The 22,726-nt window shown below is 38.8% G+C and overlaps 1 protein-coding gene across 18 annotated transcripts in view; it reads right to left on the bottom strand.

The window, feature by feature from the left end:
• The window catches only part of COL13A1 (collagen type XIII alpha 1 chain), a 104,081-nt gene that overhangs the window by 34,140 nt on the left and 47,215 nt on the right, over positions 1-22,726 (bottom strand). For 14 of the 18 annotated variants that reach the window (XR_015796717.1, XM_088144336.1, XM_088144332.1 and 11 more), the window contains 9 exons: positions 15,987-16,031; positions 10,085-10,111; positions 9,028-9,090; positions 6,315-6,368; positions 4,986-5,072; positions 2,728-2,796; positions 1,927-1,950; positions 855-908; positions 2-46 (listed from right to left, as the gene is read on the bottom strand). Coding sequence is in view for 17 of the 18 variants with exons in the window: in XM_088144336.1 (XP_088000462.1) it covers positions 2-46; positions 855-908; positions 1,927-1,950; positions 2,728-2,796; positions 4,986-5,072; positions 6,315-6,368; positions 9,028-9,090; positions 10,085-10,111; positions 15,987-16,031 (468 nt within the window). In the remaining variant the exon portion in view is untranslated. The remainder of the gene's footprint in view (position 1; positions 47-854; positions 909-1,926; positions 1,951-2,727; positions 2,797-4,985; positions 5,073-6,314; positions 6,369-9,027; positions 9,091-10,084; positions 10,112-15,986; positions 16,032-22,726) is intronic. The other 4 variants (XM_088144335.1, XM_088144341.1, XM_088144339.1 and 1 more) reach the window with 4 other exon arrangements.

Below are 22,726 nucleotides of genomic sequence, written 5' to 3'. Positions count from 1 at the left end.
CCTTTTCTCCATCACGTCCTGGAAGACCTGGCAGGCCAATTTCACCCTGAAGTGGGAACACCAATGGAAAGGGGAAAAAGCGAAACACTTTTTTTTTTCCTTTTTTTTATTTTATAAAGCTTGGAACTTTACAAAAGAGATGTGAAGACAGAACAAATACTCTTAGCAAAAGTGTTATTTGAAGCTTGACGAATAAAGAGGGAACAGTTATGTTTAAGAGACTGGGATCATGGACCAAATTAGCACTAAAAGTTGAATTATAACCCTAAGATTCTCAGATTCTAAGTATGAAAATAATGCTTGTTCTTTGGGCCTCCAAGTTGTTCTTGAATTTATATTGCAAACATGATACAGTAGTGTCAGCTGTTACATAAATATCTGTTGCAATCTGAAAATGTTCACTATCCATAGGAAAAAGGAAGCAACCACTTTCATTTTACCCTCTTCTTCTCTCCCGGTTGTGTGATGGGGTTGTCCATTTTAATCTTGTAAGCTGCCCACAGTCACTTGTGTGAGATGGGCAGCTATATAAATCATATAAATAAATAATAAAACAAAAGCGAATGGGTGATCAGCAGGACCAAAGGGAAACATTGACTGCATTGGGAAATCACCAAGTACCACATTGACAATTCCATTTGCTTTATAAAAGCTCTCAAAGGGTTTTTACATAGTGCATTTTACAGTGGGATTCAACTCAACATTATGATTATCCACATTTTGAACTGGCAGAGAAGAACAGTATCTTTCTCTGCCTCTGTTTAATTTTCATCATATTCATCCAATTTTTAATTCATGAGATGGAAAGGACTTTATCTTTGTTGACTCTTATGAATCATGAAGACTGAAGTTACCTTCTGTCCAGGTGGTCCAGCTGGCCCTGCAATCCCTGGAAGACCAGGAGGTCCCTGACAGAGGAAAAACTCATTGTTTACAAGTACCTAAATATAACTACTTATTTCCCTTTCTTCAAAAAAAAAGTCAGTGTCCTTATTTGGAATAGGATAAGATGTATGTGGATGTGGGTGTTGCTGTATATTTAATCAATTTCTCTGAAGCTCCTTAAGATGGACAAATGTGAAGTAGGAAACAAATCAAAGCACAATGAAAAATAGATATTCTGCTGTGTGGCTTTCATACTTAGGCTACTGATCAATCTTCAGTATCCTAATTAACCTGTTAAACGAATAGAGTGCCAAAATGAATTTATCTACCAGTCCAAATTAAGCATCAGATGAGTCTTTAAATTACAGGAGGAAGAATTTGGCATTCCCAACATGCTAATGTTGGTCAAACTGGCCGGAAATGATAGAAACTGTCATCCAACATATCCATAAGGCACCAAGTGGGGGAAATTAAGGATGTATGCTTGATTTCCTACTCTGCTCCCATTGGCTAGTGTATTAATGAATTATGGAAGCAAGCTTTGTATATGGAGATGGCCACCTGAATTGTAAAGATAACCTGTTGTTTCCTCCCACTCACCCACAAAGTATTTCTTCCTGGGCTGCCTCTCCGACTCTCCCTTCCAAGGTGGTCACAGAGTGATGTGAATATAGGACAATAACCTACTGCTTTGTTCCCTGTAATAGGAGGGCAGGCCCTGCATATACTGTTTTGGTAACCTGATGCCACACTTGCTCTTTGAGAGGGGGACAGGTTCAATGGCAGTGCTATATCCCACTGAGAGGCAAGAAGACAGCTATCAGTAGGTACATCTCCCAGGTTCTTGTGGTGGGATGAAATGCTGAGATGAAGAACAATGAAATATTACACAACTAGCCTATAATTATAGAAAATGATGAGTTCTCCATTTAGCTGTGTGTGGCATTCTATAATACACCTGCCAGTATTGATAGGTCTGTCCTTCTATTTAATTGACTTTTTATTAAGAACCACAGCTCATACAAAAGAAGATTAACTCACCATGAGGGCCAAAGTTCGTATCTCCTGAATGAAAGAAGAACAACTGTGTGCATACATCTTCTATAGCTATGCTTGTATCTATGTATCACAGAAGCTACAGTGCTATAGGTAGATATGATTCAAATAATTTCAAGTAATAATATGGTTGCAATCAACCTGCCAGTTAATGTATAGGTATCTTTCTATCTGCAATCTCCTTGCCATTCAAAGCCTATTTCAGAGGATTAGGGTTTACTTTGGAATGCTATGAGAATATAATTAGCTGGTGCCATTCAGTCTGTAACAATAGTCTAGATCCATACAGGTAACACTATCATCTTCATCTATGTGTCTAGAATAGTATAAATGAAGTATGTAATTTAATCATATGCTGCAGTGCAATCTACACGAAACTCCCAATTATTCTTCATGTAATAGGAAAGAGGAAGAGGACTATAGGAAAGAGGAAGAAGAAGAGGAAAGAATTATAGGAAAAGAAAAGGACTATAGGAAAGAGAAAGAGGACTATTGGAAAGACGAAGTGGGCTATAGGAAAGAGAAGAGGAGGATGAAGCAAAGAAAAGAAGAGGATGACCAGCAGCAAGGTAGGTGGACTCAGTTGCAGTGGCAATGAGTGCACTGTTGGGAGACCTGAAAGAATATGTTAGGGATAGATCATCATGGAGAAAATCTATCTATGTGGTTGTTAGGAGTCTAAAACGACTTGATGGCACATAATCAATCGATAGCAAATTGAAACAATTAATAAGAAGGTTCACAGGAGCATTATCTGTATCTATAGTATATCTGTTACTTCCTTACCTGTAAAGCTTCATTGATGTTACCATTGTAGTCTACCATTTCACTCTTCCCTGGTTCACCCTTGGGGCCCTAAAAGAAGATATAAATGGTTAGGAACTGGATTTCTGGACTAATACATATTTATAAAGTGTGCCTGTGTCCGTGGCTGAAATCTATTCTGTAAGGAAAGTTGCAAAACCCTTGTCACACACAAAACAGCTAGATTTATACACCACAATGCATTTGGATGGATTTTGGTGGACTGTGATATATGAATTCAGCACATATAATACAGGAATGGCAGCTGTATTCCTTAGTAGCTAGGAAATCTTTAGGAGAATTTTAATACTTTTTGTTTATATATAGGGAGAAAGACTATCAAACTACAGTACCCTTGTATAGAATTTCATCTTACTAAATAGGGTATTTATTTATTTATCTATTTAAAATAATTTATACTGTGAACAAACTTCCTTGAAGGAGATTTTTCAAAGGAGTTTTCAATCCCAAAAGAAGAGCACTAGGGATGTATCCTACTGACACCATTTTTTCAACATCTATGAAGAAATATTTGATGAATTAAGCACTGTAACAGAACTATCAATAGGTGGTATGAAAACAAACAGTTTAAGATATGCAGATGATACTGTCTCCAGGCAGAAAAAGTTAGAACCAGAAGCTTCTAACTGAGGAAACAAAAACAAGTGGAAAATAAGAGTTATGTTTTAATACCAAAAAAACAAAACAAAACCATAAAGTGGTGGTAATCTTAAGGAAAAAAGATCCTCCGAAAATTACAAAAAGTTCAGTGATATCCCTTTTCAGCAAGACAAGAATTTTGTCTATTTTGCATACAATAGCTGATGAAATAAAGAGGTGAATAAAAATTGCCAGAAATTTAAACATGATGGGTATCTGTTCTCAAAGGGAATGGATACCAAGAATAAGAATGATCATATGCTACATTTGAGCAATTCTCCTTTACAACTGTGAAATATCAACAGTATCCAAGGAAGCTGAGAACAGGCTGAAAGCCTTTGAAACTTTTAAGGAGAACCTTGAGAATCCCTTGGAGTGACAAAAAATGAAATCTTGAAGTCCCAGAGGTGGCAGGAGAAAAGACCATCAAACAACAACAAAACAAAGCTCTGAGGTATTTGGATATATACTCAGATGCAACTCTCTATAAAGGACCCACTAGAGGGAACAGTAGAAGGAAAACGAAGCAGGAGAAGACAAAGAGACAACGGGATTGGTCTAATGTAGAATCTGCAAGAGAGGCACAGAGACAGACCCTGTGGAGACTCATGGTCCCCAACCTCCTTGAAGGAGCAGACACTTGAACTGAAATGAACTGAAGTGAACTGAGGGGGCTTTTTGGCAAATGCATGAAGTGAAATACATGGATGGGTGTGGAGTACTTGTAATTTAGCTGACATCTGCTTGCTGGAGGCCTATTTATACTAATTTTAATTTTATTACTGATACATAATTTTATATAATATAGTTGGCTAATTTATTATGTTGATCTATTAAGTTATTGTAACGTGGTCTGATTTTAACTGTACACTGTTACATGTCCTTGGGAAACATGGTGCTTTAAAATATAATAAATTAATACATGCAAACAGTCATACTCATGGGGGAGGAGACTGACTGGATTATGTTCTTTGTGCTTTCTTATTGGCTTTCCTATCTTGGGGGACAATTGGGGAGCACTGATTGGCTCATGGGGCTCTCTGTTTGCTGTGTTCTGAGCTTGGCAGAAGAGAAGAGAATTGTGGGTCAGTTTACAAATGTATTTTTTGAGGGATTGTGGGATGGAAACACCAGTGGTATGGAACTGCCTTAAGCCTCTCCTCACATTAATAGATAATTATGTAAGTCTGTATGAGCATGAACTGCAAGTTAATGTAGATCTTTTATATCTGTGTGTGTTTCATATTAACTCATTGATTACAAGGGGGTGGGTATTTATTAGACCTGAGCAGGTCATTTGGTGAGGACTTTCACTCATAAAGGTTCTGCTCCATTTAACTGCTCTTCTGAGCATGTGTCTGCACACTTGGATGACACTTCCTCTGGAGGGCATCAGGGTGGTAGGTGAAACGAAGCAAGCAGAATAAAAGCAGGTAGGAAATTCTGATACCTTTAAGAGATTAAAGAGTGGTTTTATATTCCTCTTGGAAGTGCTATTTGCTGACCTTCATAGTCATTTCTAGCCCACTTCTGAACATTGTTCACTACATAAGTGTGGAATGTCATAGAAATGCATTCACCTTTGGTCCTGGAGGCCCCGGTAATCCTGGTGGTCCTGGTTCTCCTTTACCTCCTCCAAGTGCATTGCTAGAATCTCCTTTTTCGCCCTTAAAGAGGTTAACAAAATGAGCCATGATTAGTATTAATGAATCATATTTTCTATATTTGAGGGCGATCTGATGCCCTCCAGAAATAATGGAATTGCAACTCTGGGAACTCTGAAAGTTGTTGTCTCAACACATTTGCAGAATATTAAGTTGGTAGCAAATTCATGGCAGACTCAATTCTTTGAGTGCCTGTCCTTTGGTTAACCAAAACAACCCCATCTATGCAGAAGAGGGATATTTCAGGAGAACTTCCCCAAGATTTATAGACTTAGACAAAATATAGAATGAAATCAACATAACTGGGAAGTGTTGATGGTGGGGAAACAGTTCAGTGAAGATTAAGCATCCTCAATGGATTGGATATAGAGCACTTTTAAATGGTGTGGCTTGGAAACTGGAATTATTTTCTTGCTGGATTTTTAAATGAAACAGTCCAGATGGCAATTTTTTTGCAGGTTCTACATGTTTATTATTTAGAGATGCAAAACTATCATCATCATCATCATCATCATCATCTGGACAAATAGAAATAATACATTTGTTGGCAACTTAATTACTAATTTATTGTGGCATAAGGTTTTGATATGTAGCCTGTTGTCTAAGAAAAGTTATGCTTTAAGTTAGGGTTCCTCAACCTTGGCGACTTGAAGACGTGTGGACTACAAATTCCAGAATTCCCCAGCCAGCATGGCTGGCTGGGGAATTCTAGCAGTTGAAGTCTACACATCTTCAAGTTGCCAAGGTTGAGGAACCCTGCTTTAAGTCTTTAAAGCCTTCGGTCCTTAACTAGCTACTGGATAAGAGATGGATCATTATGGCCGATAGGCTGTCAAATATTCATAAATGGAGTTTATACTTGGAGTTTATATTTGGAATAAATTCAGTCCCAGTCATGACAGGTCCAATTTTAACACACACACACACACGCACACACACACACACACATATATATAGAGAAAGAGAAAGAGAGAGAGAGTGCGCATAAAACAGGATTGAATTAAAGAAGTTGATTCAATATACTCCAGATTTTTGTACATAGCTCACCATGTAACCGCTTCAGTTCGATGTATCTACCCATTCATTTTCAAAGTTAATCAAAGCTCTGTTACAGTTTTATCTCAGTTTGAGATGCTCATTTGATGCCAAGAGGGGGATCAACAACTTATATGTTTTTGAGCTTGCAATAAAATAAAATAAATCTTCCCTCACTCTCCTAGGTCCCATTTAGATAACAAAACAAACCTTTTCTCCCATGGTTCCATGAGGTCCCGGGTCACCAGGTTTCCCTTTCTCACCCTGTTGACGAAATATAGGTAAGATCAGATGCTAGATGCTATGATTTGTTTTATCTTATAAGGGGGATTGGAAAAAGAGCATAATAACCACCTCTCCTTTGTTACTTATGCCTATTTTTTTACAAGCTTTCAGCTGGAAGAAGGTCCAGATTTTCAAAATAAATGTAACCTGGATTTCCTACCAGAAGTATTTTCTTTTTGCCTGGAGAGCATGGGTGTCTGTGGGGGGAGGGGAAGGAAGGTGATGTCATACGCAGCATGATGTCATTGCACAAATAATGCAAATTAGACAGTTTGTGTCATTTGTGCCCTGAAAGCATGATGCATGTCACGTCATCATGGCTTGCACCTCACCTCTGTCCTGCTGGACCCTATCACACCATGGTTGTATGTCATTATCTGATTATGTCTGCAAATATTTCAAACTAAAAGGCTGCAAAAGTCAGAAGGAATCTCAAATAATTGATATTAATTTTTTTTTTTTAAGTTGGGCTCTTAATCTTTTTTTAAAAAAAACTGCTCTACAATGGGATTTAAAACTAATGTAAATTTTAAAGCTGGTAGCCTTAAAGGAGGAGGTGATATACCTCTCCAGAAAAGCTTTCCCAAAGATGCATCAGGGACCTCTTTACTGGGCAAAGTACTGCAGAGGGCAATATTTGTGCAGCTGCAGACATTTTGGGAAGAAACCGATTAACCTGGCCTGTGTCAGTCTGGGTTCAAGACTGAATCACTTTGGAAGCTCTGATGAATCACCTTCTGATGGAAAGAAACAAAGAGGGAGTACAGCTCTGTTGATTCTGATAAGTTGCTTAGTACCTTCTGAATTATCTCTGTAAAATGGGGACTGGAGACAGTGATTCAACTCCTACTTGCAGGGACAGTTTCAGATAATACTATTATGCATTTAAGCTCCAGCACCCTTCTAGTTATAGCACGAGAGCTACAAGTCTGTCTTGATCCCATACTCTATAACATCTATGTGAAGCCACTGAAGATGCTCATCAGGTATTTTGGGTGAAGTACTAATGACATCTAACTCTGTTCCTCCATAATATCTCAGTCAGGTGAGGTGTATAACCTTCCATGGTATCTGGACGAAATAATGAGTAGAATGTTAATACATTTAGGCTGAGCCCTGATAAGTTGGAGGCCTTGTAGGTGAGTAGATCCTAGGTATGGAAAATGTTGACTGCCTGTTTTCATTGGGGTTGCATTAGTTCAAAAGGAACAGATTTGGAGTTTGGAGGTTCTCCTATTGTCATCATCACTAAAAGCCTAATCCCATCCTGGATGACCTTCTACCTAGGGCCTTTCCTGGACAGGGACAGCCTAGGTTCATTTTTGGATTGCTAAAGTGCATTAATTTACACGATGATTAAGATAATCTGAGTAAGTCCAACTATAAGTGGCATGAATTACTGGTGTCATCTTACAATCATTCATGACTGAAGCTTCTACATAATAGCATCAACTCTTTAGAATGATATTCCCCACAATGTTTGAGAGGCAACTAAAGTTGCATCATTAGGGGTTTACCAAAGACCCAGTTTTCACCCAGGTTACTCCTGGGTGAATGATAGAAGCATTTTCTTCTCCCATCCATTTTTAATGTATTGTACATATTTTCTATCAATTATTGTAAAGTAGTGTCAGTTCATTATTATTCATTAATAATGAGGAAGATAAGTACATTAACTTATCTTCATAACATAATAGATTAACATTGGAGGACAGTAACTAATAAGTCTCAGTAGACACTAAAATCAAGGCGCTGCCACTATCTGACAAAAATTATCCACTGAGCTCATGTGGATGCCTTGCTCCTTCTTTATGCCCAACTACCTGGACAATGCACTAATTCAGTGTTTCTCAACCTTGGGAACTTTAAGAGGTGTGGACTTCAACTCCCAGAATTCCCCAGCCAGCTTTAAGTTCTGAAGCTTGAGAAACACTGCACTAATTTAATTTGGGGTGGATGGAGGGGAAAGACCTAGTCATTTATTTTGCACAGAGAAAATGTTATTTGCCTAGTAATGAGCACTCTCTTGTTTCTAGAAGTTCCTAGAAGTTTATGACCACCCTCTTGTTTCTAGAAGTTTCACCCTCTTGTTTCTAGAAGTTTCTGAAGATTTTGAAACACATGCTTCTGAATTATGTTAACATTATATTTAGTTGGAAATAGCTATTTTTTTTAAAAAAGGTGCATATATAAAACATTTGAAATCTTAAGGAGAGTTACAAAGTTTTAAATCTTGGTATTCAGTATTCTTGCCTGGAATGAGCCATATCTAGCATACATTCTGGTGGCAAGACTTTATAATTTTCCTTTCTTTTTCTTTTTCTTTTATCCCAGAATAAAACAGCATAAAACATAGAAGAATCTAAAATCCATGCAAAATCCATGCTATATCATAAAATTGCTGTTAAGCATTCAGCATGCTGAGATGTTTATTTCATAATTTCAGTGAAAAACCAAATTAATAAAAAATAAAATAGTTTTGTTGGCCTTGACTTTGGGGTTAAGCTTCAGCCACGTAGGTAGCAGAAACCTCTTTCCAACTTTGAAAATTTAGCTCACAGCACTCTGATCACGAGTTGTGGGTTGTTGGGAAGGACAATACAGACCAACAAAATTCAAGCTTTTTATGTTTTCCTACCCTCTGCCCCCTTTTTCCAGGCAAACCTGGGGGGCCCATCTTCCCTGCAATTCCACGTTCTCCCTTTTTTATTTTTTGGTAAAAAAAGAAAGACACATAATAATGTCTGTTACACATAATAGGTAGCATGGCATATCGAAGAGCCAAAAATATGACCTCCACCCCAATCCCCATTCCTCACAAAGGACAAATTTAGATTACTTTTGTACCAAATAATATATTCCTTTTCTCCATTTCACTTAAGGTTGCTTTCCCTGAAAGGGAATAGCATGATGGGTTTACATTATATGTATGTATGGAACCAGAGCAGTCTTTCTCCACTTTAGCAACTTGAAGATGTGTAGAATTCAACTCCCAGAATTCCGCAGCCAGGGAATTCTGGGAGTTGAAGTCCACACATCTTCAAATTGCCAAGGTTGAAAAACACTGAACCAGAGTTTTTCCACCCAACATTCCACTAGCATCATACTGATATAAATAACAAGAGCCCCAACATGAAAATATGACTGTTCTAAAAAACTAATGATAAGCATAGCAACAACAATAATAATATTTATATAATGCTTCCAAGCAGTCAGAGAAATTCACATACATTATTTTAATAATTTTCAGACAAAGTCTGTAAGATGGCCACTGTTAGTGTCTCTTTAATGTAGATTGGAGAGGAAGGTAAGAGCTAAGAGATGGTAGTTTGCCTAAGATCATAAGACAAATCTGAACTGTGGATTTCTTGTTTCAAAAATGAAGTTCTTAATCATCACACTACAATAGCTCTTATTCCTCTGAGGAAGACTCCTTGAGAAGTTAATTGGTCTCCTTGGTGCTAAAGAGCTCCCACATGGAACAACTACACATGAATTGTGAACAAGGGTATAGTGAGTGTAGTTTGGAAATAAATCTCTCCTTTTTGTCTCTCCAGAGCAAACAGATGAAGCCAACTACCTGAGTTGACATCCAGTTATTCATATACTGGTTATTATAATACCAAATCTACTTAGGAGACTGAAATAAAATATGGCTAAACAAATTTAGAAGATTATTTTTTTAAATGCAGTACCTTTGCTCCTGGAATCCCAGGTTCACCCTGCATTAGGGGGAGGGGGAAAAAAAGGAAAATATATTGAGAAAAAGGGATGGTTCTTTTCTTCCTGAGTAATTGACCATTTCATGTCAAAAACGTTGTGCCCAAGACCACTTCAGATTTATTTCAGTTTCTATTTACACCTGTTTAAAAATTTCACTAAATCTCACACAGAGAAATTCACTAACACAAAATTTTACCCAGCTTTAATTGGACCAACAACCTTTTAGAAAATAAAAGGAAATCTGGAAGAATAGAAAAGCTGACAGTGAGACTGGATTAATATTTAGATTTGTCTGTGGAATTCATGAGGAATACATGGGGCACCCAATCTTATAGTTCCTTTGTATTGCTGATGTAGATTTGAGGTGCATTTCTGCCAATGCCCCCCTCAAGTGAAATTTAAGGAGATGGATATTGAAAGAGCCAGGGCCGATGGCATTTCCCTTTGTCTTTTTCCACACAAGGACACTTTAACTTGCTACTAAACAAACTTATATAGCTTCCCATCTACCAGAAGGAACTCTTGGAGGCATCCTGGCAAGAACATGGACAAGCCCAGTTCTAATCAGGATCCTTATGGGGTAGAGAGTCAAATCTACATCAGTATCTAGAGCATCTGTAAAAATATGCAGTTCTTCCTTTTACACCATTCCACCTATCATAATGGCAGCAATTTCACTACACTAACAATACATCTATCTAATCCATTCAGGGGTGTCCATGGGAGAGAAAGCTCCAAAAACTCAAGATGGTGGCTACAGCCATGCGATCAAATCTCTGCTCCTTTTTTATGTGCATCATGACCCCCCTTCTTGCAGACACTCCCGAGCCCATTCAAGATCTCATGACCTTGAAAAATGGATGATACAGAAGGTTTGGATATAGACCATATTGTCTCAGTATGGATTGCTATTCTGTATTATTGCTTTTGTTGGCACATTAAGGTTGCTTTTGACTCCTGTTTTTTATTTAAAAAAAACACACCTGTGTATGTCATGTCATGTCAAATGGGAATAGTCTGTAGTTATCTGTTGCTGTTCATTCATGGCTGCACATAATATTTTTATTCTGAAAAGATATGAAAGTTATACCCCACTTTCAGGAGTTAGGGGGAATGGAGGCCAGGGTGTTCTCTTTCTCAGCAATTTCCTCCTCTCTCTGCTACTATTATTAAAACTCCTCTGGGACCTTTTTCTGCTGAAAAGTAGAGTGAAAAGTAAGACATCTGTGATCAACATCCTTTGGGTTTTATCTCCATTTATATTTAGGGGCTCTTTCTGTAAGAGGCAACCCTTGAGTAGAAAACTAAAAGCATCTTCAACCTTGCCAGTGCAGTTCCAGGAGCCCAGATGGAGAGAGAAGAAAGACAGAATCTTTTGAAGAGAAAATAAGCATTGGTTGAGAAACAGATTGCTTAGAGAGAGAGAGAAAGTTTAATTGTTTAGTTATTATTTAGGCCAAAACATACAGACAGTATGTTGGGTTCGTGATCTAGTTTTTAGAGCAAAAGGACATCAGGTGAAAAGATGGCTTGTGAAACTCTAACTTCCCTTCTTCTCCCAGTTAACCTGAATATCCAATCTCTTCATGCTTCCTATCTGAGTTTCTGTTCTTTAAAATCTGGATCTTACTCCAGCTTTATATAGGAGGGAGGCAGAATGGGAGATATAAACTCAGTTTTGCTGCTGTTCTGCAGAGAATGGCCCATCAGAGATCCCTTTGTGGGGTCCATAATGGCAGATAATTTCCAATGAAAGATAGCTTGACTTGCACTGGCACTCTCCCCCTGCAAGGTCTAACTTGCATGCTGGAGGCATTGAGGGTCCTCTTTTTAGTCTGAGTGGGGGGCCTTCTGTGAATGGAGAAGGGAAGCTTCCTAAATTCTTTTGTATGCCATTCCATGCAGGACGTCCTCCACATAGTCACAGTGTGCCTCAGGAGACAGGGAAAGTAGTCCTTCAGTGCCTTAACCTAACTGAAGTGCTTTATTGATGTTTTTTCCTATCACTGTCCCATCTCTTCCTTTTTATTCGCAAGTGTTTTTCTTTCTCTTAATTTTTAACAGAAGACGCACTATTGAGCATCCCTGCAGTTGCTGATTTTACCTGCTTCTTTCTTCTAGCAACAACCAAAATCTGGTTGCTTCACTGTCTTAAGGATTTCACCCTTTCTTTCCTCAACCCTAACAGAGAGTTCACAGTCTTATAATTACAGTTTGTAACTGTCCATCTGCAGCATTTTGTTTCGTCAGAAAACAAGTGAACTTTAGAAGGGAGACATTAATAGGGAGAAAAAAAGCAAAACAGAATAAAATGAAATGTAGCAAAATTGCTGGGCAGTCTTAGACCTCATCCTGGGATCTATGCCCTCTGCACAGTGAGGGGAAATAATTTCTTTGGTTCATCTACACAAGTATAGTGACTTGTAACAAACTGGAGACATTTATCCTGATGGAAGTCTGAATCTTCACGTCCTTTTTCATAACATTTTCTCCTGATTCTTATTCCCTTGGAGCACTTTCCGTCCATAAAAATGAGAAGGAAACCGTTGAAGGCAATTAAACATTACATTTTGGCTGTCACATCTTAAAGTTTTCTTCTCATTGCTCTGTCAATGTTTTCTATTGCACTTGGAAATTTAAAACATATTCAGGAAAAACAACCCCAATGTTTGCCAGGTCAATGAGATACAATACTTACGACATGACATTCAGAACAAGAATCTATCCCAGTGTTTCTCAACCTTAGCAACTTGAAGATGTGTGGACTTCAACTCCTAGAATTCCCCAGCCAGCATGCTGGCTGAGGAATTCTGAGAGTTGAAGTCCACACATCTTCAAGTTGTCAAGGTTGAGAAACACTGATCTATCCATAAACAATGTTGTTCTTTAATGGCTTCACAAGTGATCTGATGAATCTTTGGGGATTCTCTGTGCAATTTGAAGGACATACATTTTTGCTCATAGGCATAGAGCAAGATCTATTATTAGGCATGACAAGATGGCCATTCAGCTAGAAGATTGGGGGGAGAGGTCATATAGAGGCTGCAAAATGATTTGAGTTCAAAATCTTTTAAGCTCAAAATGTTCCATTTCAGGCCCAAAACAGTGGCTTCTGTTTTGAAACAGACCTTTCTAATATCACAAGTAATGTTTGAAGCTTGAAATAACTTGTTTGAGCCACAAAACAGATCTTAGGAGTTTAAAATGGTCCTGTTTTGAGCTCAGAACACTTCCAGAAAGATCAAAACAGCATTGGAAGACTTCTGGACACACTTCCAGACAAGTCAGAACATCTCATTTTGAACCTGAAATAGCCTTGACATGTTTGCACATTTCTCATGTCGTAAAAGACAGCGTTTATTTTATTTTTGAATGTTTACAGCTAGGAGGAGATGGACAGAAATATTTGCAGGGTTTTCTGCCTCAGGGGACACAAGTGCTTGTATGACCTTGGCAATACATGTTTTGAGTTGGCCCTACATAGGATTACTACATCAAATAGACTTTCTATGATAAATATTTGTTGCTCTGCCCATAATCAGTAAGTTTTGCACAACATTAAAGTCAGCTACATGGGGAGGGAGAAGAGATTTAAATTCTTAATCCCTCTAACTGAAGTTGTAGGGAGAGGGAGAGATTTTAGAAATTGTATGCCTAAGTGTAAAGGTGCTTTAATACAGAGCCTCAGGTATCAATGTGTTTGTGTGTGGCCATGTGGATGCAGCCTTGATCTACCATCCATTGTTTCATGCAGATCTTGGGGTGTGGTGGAAATTATCTGTTCCTGCACCAGCATCATTATGAGTGGCATTATGAAGATGGGCCTCAGCAAGTCCAAGGCTCAGACACTCTGCCTTCAATTCTTTACCTTCTGGTGCTGCCATGAGAAGAGTCAAACGCTGGCTTCCATTTTGGATTGAATTCAATTTATCTCATATGTGGGAAAGCTGGCAATATTGGGAAATATGCATCATATGTATCAGGGCCAGAAGAGGGCTCTGAATATTTAGAATATGGTAATTCAGTCCATTTGGAAGGTGCTTATTAAGGACACAGCAAGGTAATGAATCGGATACGAACAGGCCCTTTTATACTGCTCTTAGGTATATTTCTCAATATGAGAAGCAGTGTTAAAATGGATTCCATTAATGAAATAAACAGCATCTCTGGGGCAAACCTCCTGCCCGCTTCAGCCAGTCACATTTGACTGCATCTCCCAAGGGGAAGCAACTTCAAGAGAAGCCATCGTAAAAAATATAACATCTGCCTCACGAAGAAAAAGTGCTCCTGGAAATGATACCAAGTGGTAAGCAAAAACAACAGTAACTAAGAAAACCAGATAAATGAGACAAAATGAGGGCATGTAACTCTGCAAGATTCTTTATGGCTATACTGCTGAAAGAGCTGCATATTCTGCAAATTAGTAATTTGTTTAGTATCTGTTAGGCCAGTGTTTCTCAACCTTGGCAACTCTAAGATGTGTGGACTTCAGTTCCCAGAATTCCCTGGTTATATGCTGGCTAGGGAATTGTGGGAGTTGAAGTCCACCCATTTTCAAGTTGCCAAGGTTGAAAAACATTGTGTTAGGCTATTCAGTATTTAACTACAAGAGCAGGTATGAGGGGGAGAAGTAGGAATAGGTAGGACGATTTATGGTTAGAACTGGGATAACGTGTGTCTGCAGGATTTCATGCAAATGGTGAGCAACAAAGATATGGCTGCTTGGAGAACCCAATCAGAAGATCATTGAGAAGAGCTTGCAAAATATGAGAGGAATGAAGCAGGCAGATGGAGATAGAAGAAGAGGGGAGAAGGATCGTACCTCTCAACTTTCTGAAACAGAAATCAGGGACAAAGCTAAAAAACATAAGGACAGAAGATGGAAATCAGGGATTCTATGTCATAAACAGATGAAAGAAATAGTAAGAAATGTATCAGATGTGAGTAATGGTTAGTACCTATGGGCTAGAAGGATGAAGAGGATTCTAGACAGAAAAACAAATTTTGAATGATAGATTTAATTGAAGAAATGGCACGTCAGTCCTTTGTCAAATAGATATATTTAATTTTTGCAATTTAAATGTTTCTTTTCTTTTAGAATATGTGCATTCTTGAGTGTCGGATGTACACACGGTTAAATCTAAGCCACACATGGATTTAACCTAAAGCACAAACCTCAGTGCAATTCCTATCCCTGAAAAAATAATACACATTAGAACTTGCATCAGATTTAGTTCATTTCTACAGTGTTATATGTAATAGCCAAAGCTCTGACTATTGTGTGGTCGTATTAATGAATTACATAGTAATTTCAATGCATATCTTAAGGCTACAAATTTTCTTTTCCTCATTCCTACAATGGAAATGCAGAAATGAACATGCCATTTTTTCAACATTTCTTCTTTGTTCTTCCTCTGCCTAAATTGAGCTTTATGACATGCAGTGATTTGGATTTGATTCCATAAAGCAGGGTTCCTCAACCTCAGCAACTTTAAGATGGGTGGACTTCAACTCCCAGAATTCCCCACCCAGCATGGCTGGCTGGGGAATTCTGGGAGTTGAAGTCCACCCATCTTAAAGTTGCTGAGGTTGAGGAACCCTGCCATAAAGGAACTGCATTTAGGGTGACAGAGGATTTAGGGTGACAGAGCACTTAACTCTCTGCTCTTGATGCATGATCCTGGGAGAAGACATAGCTGCTTTAAAGCGTTGCAGACTAGTGCAACTCTTTCTGTGCAACAGGTGCAACATACATATGTATAGAGAAAGACATATAAACACACCAGCTTGGAGTCATATGCAAAAGTAGGAGAACAGTTGAAAGGTATGGGTTAGAGCAGCTGGATAAATCAAACTCCATTCCTTGCCGTATACCTGAACTCCTTGTTTTCCTGGCAGCCCTGGCATTCCCCTCTCCCCCTGGAAGAGGAAAATAAAATAAAGAAGATAAAGAAGAAGGAAGAACTGGGGGCAAATATAAATTCCCCATCTTAATTAGTGATCATTTAGAACAAAAGAAAACTATTCCATGAGATTCTAAGAAGCTTTGAAAGTCATGAATAAAAATCCATTGTAACAGCAAATAGTTCATTTGTGGTCCTTTTAGACATCACTCAGTGGGCTGATATTAGCCCCCTCCCACATGGACTACAGTTTGCAAGGAGCAAAATATTTTATTTTATTATTTTATTTTATTAGCAGACTACCCAGGTTGCTTTGGGGTATTTAAACAAGCATTCCTCATTACATGCAAGATATATCTTTGGAATGGTAATGTTATATCCAGTATAAAAAGAATATTACTGAAATGGTGCTTTGATAGGGAAATTAGTCATGCACAGGGAGGCTTTATATCAGTGTTTTTCAAACTTGGCAACTTTAAGACGGGAGGACTTCCCATCAAAATGGGAGGAAGGCCCTGGGGAGTTCTGGGAATTGAAGTCCACCCATCTTAAAGTTGCCAAGTTTGAAAAACACTGCTTTACAGCAATTGAGAGGACAGAGAAAAATCCGTAATACTTTAACCATAACTGTGCTGGGCCACAGAAAAATTACTTTAAATTCAACATTTTCTGGCTCACCTTTCCTTTATGGCTTTATGGAGGAAATTGACCCACTTGTGTTATGTGAATGACTCAGTGCAAGCACCTTAACATATGGAAACTGGTGTGGAGTGATTCAAAGTTGACAGCACTCGTAACACCTAATATCCTTCATTGTTAGGGCAGAACTTGGCTAGATGCACGAAATTGGGACTGACAGAAAATTACATCCCAGTGCCAATTCCCTTCTCTACTGCAGAGTATCATTTACTGCTAGACCACAATGTTATGTGTTTTCCCATTCCATGCTGCTGATTGTGACCAATGGAAGTGGGAAATTACACAGCATGGAGCAGAGAGAGAGAGAGAGAAAGAGAGAGAGAGAGAGAGAGAGAGAGAACTCTGATCTTTTGATTCAGGATTATGGCTTTGATTACACTCCTTCCTATTCTGCATAATATATAGTTCTATCATTAGGATTGTACTCATCAGTGTGTTTCTGAGTGTAGCTGAGGACAGGCTGATATTCACGGAAGTATTTATCAGTATAAGTCACCTGATTAAAAACTATTGTGTGCTCTTCTTGGATGAAGTGCATTTCCGTGAACTTATTTTTTTCCCAAGAGCTACTTCCTTGTGTGACATTTGTACCAAAGTACCTTTACGTGGATCTAAAATTTCTTGTACAAAGCAGGTCTAAGAGAATATATATGTATCTGACTGTGTTAGTTATTAGCCTTCAAGGGAAGTTCATATTAATTACCTGTTTGGAATTCAGGAAATTAATATCCAATTTTATACCTCCAGAGTGAAACATGTGGACAAAGTGGAATTGAGATAAACTCAGATCTAGTTTAGGCTCTTTTATCTTTCCCCAGTATCTGTTTTACAGTCCAGGTCTGTCTATAATTCTTTCCAGTCTCCTACCAGTGAAATGTCCTTGCTTGCATTTTTTTAAAAAAATAATCATGAAATATTAGTTGTTGCTCAACTCTTGCAAGCAGACTTTAATTCTTTCATATGAAATGAATGTTCACCCCCCCTGCCCGCAGCCCCCTTTTCTACAATGGAGAAACAAGCCTTTGTTCTGCTTTCTGATTTATTCTACATTTGTCCCAAAGAAGAGACCAGTTTCCAACACTAACAAAGGGCCAATAATGGACCTTTGGCTCCTTGAATTAATTAAAGCTGGGTGAATCTTGCATTCTCTGGCTCACAGCCTTCTCCTTCTCTTGGTGACCTGGTCCTCCATGTCCAGTGTGTTTCAAACTTGGCAACATTAAGATGTGTGGACTTCAACTCCCAGAATTCCCCAGCCAGTGTGCTGGCTGGGGAATTCTGGGAGTTGAAGTCCATACATCTTAAAGTTGCTAAGGTTGAGAAACACTGTCCTAGTCCTTTCCCTAGCTGAAGAATCCAAGGGATGTGTTCCTGATACAGCAACATAGGGCTTTTTGGCCAGGCTGCTGTTCTGTATTTTCATTATGGGAATAATAATAATAATTTGAAAGTTGTTGATAAGCAGGTAATTGGCCTGTAATTGCCTGGTGCTGCCCCTTTTCTTGGTTCTTTCATTATCAGGTAGGTTTTGCCAGATGTTAACCAATCTTCCATTTCACCTCTTTGCAGCAGAAGTCAGTAGAAACATCAGAAGCTTTGTGCAAAGATCAATAGCACAACAGAAGACACAGTTGCTGGTCAGTGGTGATAGATGGGGAGAGGCTAACATCAAGAGAGGAATCTTTCAAGGAGACTCACTATCACCGCTATTGTTTGTCACGGCATTGATTCCTCTGTCAACAATACTGAACGAATCAGGCCATGGCCATCAAACATCAAAAACGTCTGCCAGGTTATCCCACTTCCTTTACGTGGACGATCTGAAGCTTTATGGAAATACACCATCTGAAATGGAATCGCTGCTCAACACTGTCTGAATATACAGCCAAGATATTGCAATGGAGTTTGGAATGGACAAATGTACCACCCTGATCATCAACAGGGGAAAAATAGTGAAAACTAAGGAATCAAGATGCCCAATGTAAATAACATCAAGAGTCTGGATGAAGAAGATCACTACAAATACCAGGGCATCCTTCAGGCTGACAACATCAAGCACACTGAAATCAAGAAGAAGGTTAGTAGTGAATACATAAGGAGAGTGAAGAAGATCGTAAAGTCTAAACTTAGTGGAGGAAATACCATCAAGGCAATGAACACCTGGGAAATTCCAGTCATTAGATACCCAGCTGGAATAGTGGACTGGACTCAAGCTGAACTAGGAAGACCAGAAAAATAATGACAATGAATCATGCCCTTCATCCACGCAGCAATATTGACAGACTCTACCTACCAAGCAGCATAGGTGGGCGTGTATTGTTACAAGTACACCAGACAGTTGAAGAAGAAAAAAGGGTATTGAAATAATATATGAAGGACAGTGAAGATGATGGACTGAAGCTAGTATGCCATGAAGGTTTATTGAATACCAAAGAGACCAAACTGGCCTACAAGAAAGACCTAATGAAGAACAGAAAAGACAAAGTATTACATGGCAAGGGAAAGTATTATATGGCCAGTACATAAAAAACTAGCAGGCAAAGCAGATAACAACAAGACCTGGCAATGGCTAAAAGCAGGAAAGTTGAAGAAAGAGACAGAATGGCTAATTCTGGCTGCACAAAACCAAGCCTTAAGAACAAATGCATACAAAGCCAGAACTGAGAAGACAGCAACAGGCAGCAAATGCCACCTCTGCAAAGAATCTGAAAAACAGTGGACTACCTAGTTAACTGCTGCAGGAAGATTGCACAGACTGACTACAAACAACAGCATGACAGAGTAGCAACAATGGTGCCCTGGAATATCTGCAAGAAATACCATTTGCCTGCAAGCAAGAACTGGTGGGACCACAAAACAGACAAAGTAATTTATGAAGAAGCTAAAGTGCTCTGGGACTTTAGAATTCAAACAGACAAGCATACAACACCCCACTTAACAATTGTTGATAAGAAAGACAAAAAATTCTAGATAATGGACATTGCAATACCTGGAGACAGCAGAATAGAAGAGAAAGAACTGGAGAAAATAACAAATTACAAAGGCCTACAAATAGAACAACTGCAGCAAAAGAAAGCTAAGATAGTACCAATAGTAATAGATTCTTTGGGTACAATCCCAAAACATCTGGAGCACCACTTGAACATCATCATTGGCATTGACAAAATCACCATCAGTCAATTGCAAAAGGCAGCTTTACTTGGAACAGCTTGCATCCTGCAATGATACCTTTAATATTATTAAACAACAACATCTGCCTATCCCAGGTCCTTGGGAAGGACTTGATAGGCGGACAAAAATGCCAAATCCATCTGAACATCTGGCTGACTGTGCAACCGACCACAATAATAGTAATAGATTGCTTATATTTTCACAACCAGATTTGGATTTGACATGGAAAAAACCCCCCACATCTGGACCTTGCTACTCAGTGGTACTCAGAGGGCCAACCCTCAATGAGTTTAGTGCAATGCACAACAGTGCAAATAAGCTCATTCCACTGTTTGCAGAATAGAATTTTTTTCAGTGCTGTTTGATATAATTTTGCCCCTCTTTCTCTTCAATACTATTTTTCGTTGTTTTGTCCTAAACATCTCTAATTTCATTTGCATTCACCATTCTTTAATTCAGCGGCCACACACATGATTTCGTTTACACATGACTGCCATGTTCAGGGGTAGTGCTATAGGGTCATCAATAAAAACAAGAGACCCAGATGGCAGTGACAGCGCGTATAATGAAAAACAATTGAGGCAAAGAAAATGAAAGAAAATCTCAAGGATTAAGAGCAACAACTTAGGAAGAACAGAAGTGCCTTCGCAAAGCATAGAAGCAAAGTGTCTATGTTTGCAACGAGTAGCAAAATTCACAACACACAGCAGCACAATGCTGAAGGTCATCACTCAAACATAAAACCATGTATATCAATTGTAAACTTGAAATATTAAAATATGACATGGAGCAGATGATGTCTTCTAGTAAACCACCAGAGGGCAGTCCAAGACCTCATTTTAAAGTTGAGAAAATCACTGGGATTTGCCCAAGAGCAGAACATCTGTTGGCATCCTCTTTAAACTTAATCTTTTATGGTGCTTGGACACTTTTCCTACCATGTAATATGCGCTACCTTCTGAATGCTAGCCCACTGGAAAGACTGAATTAAGGAGCTATACATCTTTAAACTGACCAAGCCAGCTGGGCTGACAGAGTTAAGTTCCTGAGAAATCTTTTTTTTTTTTAACTGTAGTAGATAACTTAAATGTCTTTGGTTCAGCTGCTCATGGGAAATAATAGGCAACTTGTAAGTAGGTATGAAAAGCAACAGTAAAATATATTGGATGGGTTGGACCTTCCTTCCTTCCTTCCTTCCTTCCTTCCTTCCTTCCTTCCTTCCTTCCATCCATCCATCCATCCAAGAATGTGTGAATAGTCCTGGGACCACATCAAACAGCTGTTAACGTGGGTGGTATTTGGAAATATTGAAAAGGACCTCAAATCATACCATCAAATGTTAGTTTGGTAGGGTAATGTTCCACCCCTGAAGCAACCCCCAATCAGCAGAAAGAACAGTCACAAAACATTCAAGCAAAGTTCTGGACAGAAGAACTGATTCCCATCAATCAGTGACAGTCAGTACTATCCAATTTTAAGGAGAAGGATCGTGTAAGAAATAATTAGTAGAAGAGAGTTTGAGAGAAAGAAGACAAGGAATCCATCTCTGCATAATCACTGTCTGTGATCTTTGCGGCCAAGTAGACACTGTGACACAATCAGCCATATCATTCTCATAAAAATGAGGGGCCAAGGAAAACCTATTAAAGAATGGAATTAGGACAGCAGGTGGCAGCATCTAGCTGTCCCTTGAGAAGTCACATACTTAGTTTGCAAATTAAAACAATACATTATGTTTTTAAAAATCTGAAAATTATTATATGTGTAGTACTTTCTCTTTTTCTTTGGGTAACATTCCTTACATAAACCACTGCAGCACCAACACACCATTCCAAGGCCATATATTCAGTCTTTCACCATCTATTGTGGGTCAGAATCTCTGAAGATGCTCACAAACTTCTCTTCAGCTTCTTGATGCCCACTGGTACCTTGCATTAACTCTTCATCAACAGTATAATACACAAGATTTCAGATAAATGGAGGACTACTGAACTCCATTTGTTATTTTTTAAGAGTTACCTATCTTCAGTTCAGTAGCTATTGTCTTAGGTGGAAGTCTGATGTAATATTCTACTTGACTGGGAAAAACAGAGTCTGGGGCACAATCCCTTTCCATTGCCAATCAGCAGTGGCAGTGTGTGGATGGTCCTTAAGCATTCGGGTACCACTGCTATCTGCTATAGCCTCTCCCTCCATCACAGCTCTTTTTACCACAAGACTGCAAACATGCCTGGGACTCTGACTGGGGGACAGATGTTTCCTAAAGAAGTCACAGGGGAAATTTAGCATCCCTGTCCACACAACTAGGTCTTCATGAAGTTCATGCTGTTCAGGCTGTGCTATGTGCCTCACCGAGCTGCAGAAGTAATGCAATTTGCGTCATGGAAGGGCTTTACATTCCTTTGGGGGCCTCTTCTGGCACTCCCAAACTGAGAGGGGCTTCTGCACAGGTGCAGAAACTTATTCCAGCTGCTGAAAGTGACAGAAGGCACCCCTGAGGTGATGTGAAAGAAGCTATGGGACCGTTTTCCTTTGTTCTTTAGAAGGCATGTGCTGCATTGTTTCATGAGGTGCTTCACTCAGAGCAAAACACTCCTTGAAATCTTTGTACAGTCCGACTGCCTACCATATTTCCTTTGCAAATCTGTATGTTCATACTCCAGTTTTAGAATGAAGGCAGTTACGCAACCTTTCATTCCTTAGTAAACATTGATTAGACAAGTTTAGAATCTAACTGAAGTGTAAATTCAAATCTTCTATTAAGTTGCTTTGAATGTTGCATACATGACATTGCAGGTTTTCTTCCCTACTAATATTGCCTTCTCAAATGTTGTGGCCTGG

The sequence above is a fragment of the Python bivittatus genome, unplaced genomic scaffold (assembly GCF_059951505.1).
Source record: "Python bivittatus isolate LINGU-HERP-01145 unplaced genomic scaffold, Pbiv_v1 ctg000400_np1212, whole genome shotgun sequence".
NCBI classification, from domain to species: domain Eukaryota; kingdom Metazoa; phylum Chordata; class Lepidosauria; order Squamata; family Pythonidae; genus Python; species Python bivittatus.
The sequence above is the reverse complement of the archived record's forward strand: the minus strand, read 5'-3'. Positions and strand labels throughout refer to the sequence as shown.